Genomic DNA, 7,699 nt, shown 5'->3' with positions numbered 1-7,699 from the left:
ACATGTTATGAATGAATTGCAGTTTTATGTTTATTTTCCTTGCAACCCTAGATCCAGTGTTATCTGTAGCATACACTATCAACAGTTCTATTCGATTTCTCATATATGATGATGACAAATGAAGTAGAAGGTGAGAGAACAAATATGCCAAATTGGCTTGCACTTCCAAGAGACATCACGGTGAACATCCTTCAAAGGCTTGATACTATTGATGTAGTAACAAGTGCATGTCAAGTGTGTCCTCTATGGTGGAACATTTGCAAGGATCCTCGTGTGTGGCATACCATGCAGATTAACATGACCAATCGTCGCTTTTTTTCACGCTTCTTTCCTCCAGATTTGGTGAAGATTTGTCGTTATGCTGTTGATCGAAGTTGCGGATTTTTGATAGACATTGATATTGAGTTTATTGGCACAGATCGTCTCCTTCAATACATATCCGAGAAGTAATTATTATCAATTTTTTTATATGTATGCAATGTAAATATCTTTATGAATTTAATTAATTTTCATTTTTTTGAATTCGAATTTTACAGTGCTAGTAACCTTCGATGCATGAAGCTGGTAGAGTGCTCGAAAATTTCAGATAAAGGATTCAGCGAAGCTGTGAGGAAACTTCAGTATTTAGAGGATGTGAACATTTCAAAGTGCAACCTATCAAAGGATTCTCTTGAAGTCCTAGGCCGATCTTGCCCTTGTTTAAAATCTCTCCAATTTGCGAAAGCACGTCCTTCATTCATGTTAGGTGCTGATGATACCGAGGCTCTTATCATTGCAACAATGTCAACACTAACCCGTCTTGATATTAAAGGAAATATGCTCACTAATGCTGGTCTCCTCGCCATTCTTGATGGATGTCCTCTTCTCGAGTCGCTTGGCATGGAGGAATGTTATCATCTTGAATTGAGTGACAGTTTAAGGAAGAGATGCCTTGAGCAGATAAAGGATTTAAGACTGCCAGTTCTTGATAGCAATTATTATCATGTTATGTATAATGGCAATTCTAATTGCCATTCTTTATGTGGATTACTGTTATGAGTATTGTTTAGATGCTTAATTTTGAAGGCAACAGATATCATGATTTTCTGTTTTAACTGTGGTTATTTTTCATTTCTGGTAATGAATAGTTGAAGTACTTTATTAATCAGATGGATATTATCTATGCTTTTATAGTTGAATGATTCCTATAGTGCATTTTGTTTAGAATTCTGCTATATTTGTCCGAAATGTAGCTGAAAATGATGACAAGTTTTGTCATCGATTTCTTTCCATCTTCAAGGAATTCAGAATCTAATTAGTTTTGATTTTGTGCAAATTTGTTGAAGGCAATGGATATCATGATTTTCAGTTTTAACTGTTGTTATTTTTCATTTCTATTAAAGAATAGTTGAATTTCTTTATTAATCAGATGAATATTATCTATAGTGCATTTTGTTTAGAATTCTACGATAATTGTAAGGAATGTCGCTGAAATTATCTCTTGCACTCAAATTAACAACATTCAACCAAAGAGACCTGGTTCGATCCAAGCATTGTGCTAAGCATCCACCATATGGCCATCCCCCAAAACCAAAAACAATAATTATTTAAATCAGGCCACATTTTAACAATTACCTTATGAATTCTCTAAATTGGTACATAATTAGTTGGTAGATAGATAAAGTGTAAAAATTCAATTCGGTCCCTCACAATTTTATAAGGTGTTAAACTAGTTTCTGATAAATAAATTCAATTTTTTTGTTGTATCATTTTATCTCAACTGTACTTTTATTAATGATTCTCACTTAAAATTTGATCACTTTGTGTTGTGAATTCGGACAAAATCACACCAATGAATAACAAAGATGTGTGGAGCAAAGGAAGTGGTAATCAATAGATAAAGTGTCTCCAAGCAACAACAGCAAAAACAGACATAAATCTAAGTGTAGAGCAACACCACAAGCATAATCTAAGTGTTAAGAATCCCACATCGTTTAGGAGTTGGCATGACAATTTGTTTATAAGTGGGGGCCATCCTCACCTCACAAGCCGGTTTGTGGGGTTTTGTTCGGCCCAACCACGATTTCTAATATGGTATCAGAGCCTCTTCACGATTCTTTGGGCCGCCTGTTATCAGGTTTCCGTTATCGGGCCACCCGTCATTTATGTTCACGCTTCAGATCTGCAATCCTAGCGTGAGGGGTGTGTTAAAAGTCTCACATCGGTTAGGAGTTTGCCTGACAATTTGTTTATAAGTTGGGGCCATCCTCACCTCACAAGTCGGTTTTGTGGGGTTGTGTTAGGCCCAACCACGATTTCTAGTACAAAGCAATAAATATAAGCAGTGAAAGAAATGAACAAACACACCAAGATTGTTGACCCAATTCGGTCCAATATGACCTAATCTAGGGGAGAGAGCAGCCCTCCAATCCACTATGATGAAAGTGTTACAAAAGAGTTACAAGAAATTAGCTTATAAGCTTACACAAGAACAAGACCTAATTTCTACGCATTTTGTGTCACCCACACTCTCAATGAATCCTAAGAGAAAACACAAAAGGAAGCTTTTGATCATTCCAATAGTGAAATCTCACTACCCAAGGTGTTTACAATGTTTCCCAACCCAAGAGATCCCCACTACAAAGACACCCAACCCTAAAGTTACCTCCATTGTAATCCAAGTTTCTCTCTCTAAAGCTCTCCTTCAAAAACTCCACAAGAACACTTATATAGCAGTCTTCAGTTGTCAAAATCGTGTCACGATTGGTGCGTACGACCCAAGGTACGACCAACCTTAACCTAAAAACGTGCCCAGCAAGTTGAAAATCGTGTCACGTTTTCTCAAAATCGTGACACGATTGAGCATCCTGAAAAACCAAGCTCGCTGCGACACGTTGATGAAATCGTGTCACGATTTCTCTATTCTCCCAAAACACAAATTTGAAGACAAATTCAACACTTTGAATTTGTTTTTCTGTGGCAAATACAGTCAAGTGTTTCCTTGCACGACTGGTCTCATCATTTTCTCTCCTAATCTTGTACACCCACCGGTCATTATTATAATTAAAAACTTTTTATTTTAGATTAATTCAATCAATGATGTATATGACCTTTATTACAGACCACATATATCATTTAATAAATGAATCTAAAATGCAAAGTTTTGCTTATAATAGTGGCCGAAGGGTGTAGTGTGTTTGCTATTAAATATGATATGTTTAAAGGAATTTTTTTTTTAAAGAATGATTAAAGGAATGTTAATGAGTGTCTTTAGGTCATTGGTTAAATTATTTAAATAAAAAAGTTTGCATTAGAAAATAGTGAAGCTACCTAAACATAATCTTGTGGCAGAATCAAACTCTTTAGAATGTCTTCAGTCGATCTCAGCAACATAGCTTTCATCTCAATTCTTGGGGAGTGCTAACATTATATGGAGAACATGCTCCTCACGTTCTCGGGGGAGTGCTAACAATATATGGAGAACATGCTCCTCACGTAGTTATTGTCTGTCAGCATTATCTTTTCAGTCTGCAAATTATCAAGACGTGCATATTGAAGATCCTCCACCCACCTTGTGTCTTCGAGGTTGGGGGTTGAGTCCTTGGTTGATAGTTGATCCTTCAGATCCTTTAGCGTGACATCGATCCAGACCTTGAACAAATGACGGTTTCCACTGTTGAAACGTACTTGAGCGTTGAACAAATTGTCCATTGTTTCAGATCTATACCATAAGAAATTAAACAATCAATGAAAAACTCATTCAAATATTTCAACAAACACTTAGTGCAAATTATACATAAACCCTAAAACTCATAACTACAAGATAAACATTCAAACATCTAAACAATTAAGCAATATAAGTCATTTACACGTAAACATTGTATCATTTATTGCAAAAAAAATAAAAATTTAAACAAACCTTAAACTAAAAAGAATTATAATTTAAGAGGAAAAATCTAACATATAAACATAAAATGTTAATGTCGTTTGATTACGAAAACTTACTTGTTATTGGAGTGTTGTTTGATTTGAACTTGAAAGAATTATGAATTTGGGTGATTTGAGAAAGATTTTAGATGTGAAAAAAGAAATGAGGAAATGAGTTGATGTCTGGTCTTTAAAAGAACACACGTGACTTGGGTGCAGCATGAGTTAACTCACGCAAGTGTGTAACCTAACATGACTTAAGACATGTTCTATTTAACACTTGCGCCCGGGACATTCTTTTTGAGAAGTGTAGTTGGAAGTGTAAAACGTGATGAGAGAAGATCAATTTTCGACCGAGGCCCAATTAAAAAAAAAAGAAATGATATTTGAACAACCATTTTTTACAATTTTTGTGACAATTTTCTCTCTCATACTCACATTATATTTTTATTTTTTCTCTCTATTGCTTTGGTTGTCACTATCTCATTTCCTTTGTAAAATTTTAATTGTCATAAAAGTTGTCATATGTATTGTATGGATGTTCAAATAATACAACTCTAAAAACAACAAACACACACGTTTCCTTTCTACTGAAACCCCAAAACCACCATTCCACGGACAGAGCACAACGTCCACCACCCACCGACGACGACGGCGTCCACCAACTGCAGAACAGAACCAGACAACCAGCCCCCAATATCTCTAATTTAGGTCATTTCTCTTTTCCTTCTTTTTTTTTTTTTTATATGTATAAATGGTAGAAATTTAACATTTTGGGGACTGCGGTTATCATTTTGTGAAATATGTTTATTGTGTCATCATATGTTATGAAAATGTTCATTTTGTTGATGAGCGTTTGCAGTTTGAGTTAGATTTCAATCACAATGCTCCAACTTTGACTCATGAAAATCGATGAAGCACGGACACTCCTCAGATTAGGCGTGTTCAGGTGTCTGTATCGGTGTCTGTGTCATGTCCAGTGTGTGTCCGTATCCGTGCTTCATAGATGAAAACTAATTTTGACAGGCTAGGTTAAGATTAATTTTAGTTGGGGACTGGGTTATCATTTTTCCTTCTAATTTAGAGCATGTATAGTTAGTATTATCATTTAATTATTTGATAAAAAAATTGTACCCCAATGATATTGTGAGTCTAGGTCCACCCCTGATGATGATGATGATGATGGCAAATGAAGTAGGAGGTGCGAGTACAAATATGCCAAATTGGCTTGCACTTCCAAGAGACATCACGGTGAACATCCTTCAAAGGCTTGATACTATTGATGTAGTAACAAGTGCATGTCAAGTGTGTCCTCTATGGTGGAACATTTGCAAGGATCCTCTTGTGTGGCGTACCATGCAGATTAACATGACCAATCGTCGCTTTTTTTCACGCTTCTTTCCTCCAGATTTGGTGAAGATTTGTCATTATGCTGTTGATCGAAGTTGCGGATTTTTGATAGACATTGATATTGAGTTTATTGGCACCGATCGTCTCCTTCAATACATATCCGAGAAGTAATTATTATCATTTTTTTTTATATGTATGCAATGTAAATATCTTTATGAATTTAATTAATTTTCATTTTTTTTTGAATTTGAATTTTACAGTGCTAGTAACCTTCGATGCATGAAGCTGGTAGAGTGCTCGAAAATTTCAGATAAAGGATTCAGCGAAGCTGTGAGGAAACTTCCGCATTTAGAGGATGTGAACATTTCAAAGTGCAACCTATCAAAGGATTCTCTTGAAGTCCTAGGCCGATCTTGCCCTAGTTTAAAATCTCTCCAATTTGCGAAAGCACGTCCTTCATTCATGTTAGGTTCTGATGATACCGAGGCTCTTATTATTGCAACAATGTCAACACTAACCCGTCTTGATATTAAAGGAAATATGCTCACTAATGCTGGTCTCCTCGCCATTCTTGATGGATGTCCTCTTCTCGAGTCGCTTGGCATTGAGGAATGTTATCATCTGGATTTGAGTGGCAGTTTAAGGAAGAGATGCCTTGAGCAGATAAAGGATTTACGTCTGCCAGTTCTTGATAGCAATTATTATCATGTTATGTATAATGGCAATTCTAATTGCCATTCTTTATGTGGATTACTGTTATGAGTATCGTTTTGATGCTTAATTTTGAAGGCAACAGATATCATGATTTTCTGTTTTTAACTGTTGTTATTTTTCATTTCTATTAATGAATAGTTGAAGTACTTTATTAATCAGATGGATATTATCTATGCTTTTATATAGTTGAATGATTCTTATAGTGCATTTTGTTTAGAATTCTACTATATTTTGTACAGAATGTAGCTGAAAATATTAAACAAAAAAAGTTAGGGTCAGTCGGCTTATGTTAAGTGATTATCATAAAAGTTCGATTCGTACTAAAAATATTTAGTATGAAGCCCAAAATAAAGGGAGAAACTAACCAGAAATTAATTGAGGAACAAATATTAATTTGATCGCTTCCAATTCAATATTTTTCACTTTATATTTATGATAATAGAGAAGGCACAAATCATTTGTGTTTGAAGTGTATGAAGCTGAGGCAGATCAGAAAATCCTTTTAGAGTTCAGGAGTCAATTTTGGTTTAGTTGTGGTGGGGGTCTGTTTGATGCGTTTTCTAGCTGATGTTGGTTGTGATGGCTTTTGATCTGTTGCAGTGAGGATTTTCTCAGTGTATCGGGTTTATGCTCAGAAGTAGTGCTAAGTGTAACCATAATTAAGTTTGCTAGAATTGGACAGCAAGAGGAGGCGGCGGTTTTAGCATGAATGCTAATTTTGGTATTTGACGGTGTTTTTCTTTTCTGAAACCAGGCGCAGGTGTGTAGGGTAGGGCAGCAGGGAATTATGTTTCATTTCATTCTGAGTGCCATATAGAGGCTTGAGAAGGCAGCAGATTGTTAGAGCAAATTTTAATAAAGAAAAATGGAGACAAAGGTAGTAAGTTGCTGTGTTCAGTTTAGAATCTTGAATCTATTTGAATTGTTCATAGGCGCATAAGGGCATAAGTGATTAAGGATTTTCAAATCCTGGAGGTAAATTCATTTTTGAAAATTGAGAAGTAGGTGATTTTTTTGTTGTGTCAAGGGATCACGTATTAAGAGCTTTCTTGGTTGTATCTTAAAATCCTTGTCTGTTTGGCTCCGGAGTAGTAGATGATGTTCCTTGCATCGTCTACAGTTTTCTGGTAGCTCGTTAGTGGTTTGGAACGAGATCCTAAAGAGTCTTTTTTAATTCGATTCCCAGACAAATTTTGACAACTTTTTCGAATGGTTATAGTGGTTTTATTGGTTTTGGAATTATATATCCCTTTAGGAGCTCTTTGGCATCCTTGTTGTTGTATTTGGTGTTGTCAAGGGGTTATGTCCTCTAACAACATTCTTGTTGTTTTGGACATCTTTTTAGCATTTTCTTGTGATTTGATATGTTCTTCCTTTATTTTAATAAAATTTTATTTTTCGCTGTCAGAAAAAAAACATGGGTACCTAAAATCATTTTTCTCTATCATTCATTTATACACTTATTCGATACGTGTAACATGATCAAATAACTCAATCATTTTAGGACAGAGAGTACTAATTCTTGTACCATCGTATGTATTTTTGGGAGACATGAGTCACTCACCTTATTTTTCATACTACCATAGATTAGAAACAACAGATAAGTGTGTGAAAATTGATATCAATAACAATGAGAAAATGAAGTAATTAAATATAAACATGTATCAATGTTCGACACTGAAATATGTATAATTTTCTCATTATCAAATCTGAAAAAATGCATGTCAAA

The 7,699-nt window shown here is 35.1% G+C and overlaps 2 protein-coding genes across 2 annotated transcripts; both read left to right on the top strand.

The window, feature by feature from the left end:
• Window positions 1-81: 81 nt before the first annotated feature.
• LOC25495424 (putative F-box/LRR-repeat protein 23) lies at window positions 82-1,081 on the top strand. The gene is made up of 2 exons (XM_013595646.3): window positions 82-446; window positions 537-1,081. Exons 1-2 carry the CDS (start codon window positions 106-108, stop codon window positions 1,036-1,038), a joined length of 843 nt encoding a protein of 280 aa, XP_013451100.3. The 5' UTR covers window positions 82-105; the 3' UTR covers window positions 1,039-1,081.
• A 3,388-nt stretch (window positions 1,082-4,469) lies between these two features.
• Window positions 4,470-6,151, top strand: LOC25495422 (putative F-box/LRR-repeat protein 23). The gene is made up of 3 exons (XM_024785654.2): window positions 4,470-4,617; window positions 5,063-5,423; window positions 5,517-6,151. The coding sequence occupies exons 2-3, from the start codon at window positions 5,074-5,076 to the stop codon at window positions 6,016-6,018; spliced, it is 852 nt and encodes a 283-aa protein (XP_024641422.1). The 5' UTR covers window positions 4,470-4,617; window positions 5,063-5,073; the 3' UTR covers window positions 6,019-6,151.
• Window positions 6,152-7,699: the final 1,548 nt, after the last annotated feature.

This window comes from Medicago truncatula, chromosome 6 (genome assembly GCF_003473485.1).
Source record: "Medicago truncatula cultivar Jemalong A17 chromosome 6, MtrunA17r5.0-ANR, whole genome shotgun sequence".
Classification (NCBI taxonomy): domain Eukaryota; kingdom Viridiplantae; phylum Streptophyta; class Magnoliopsida; order Fabales; family Fabaceae; genus Medicago; species Medicago truncatula.
This window is presented reverse-complemented; position numbering and strand designations above follow the sequence as displayed.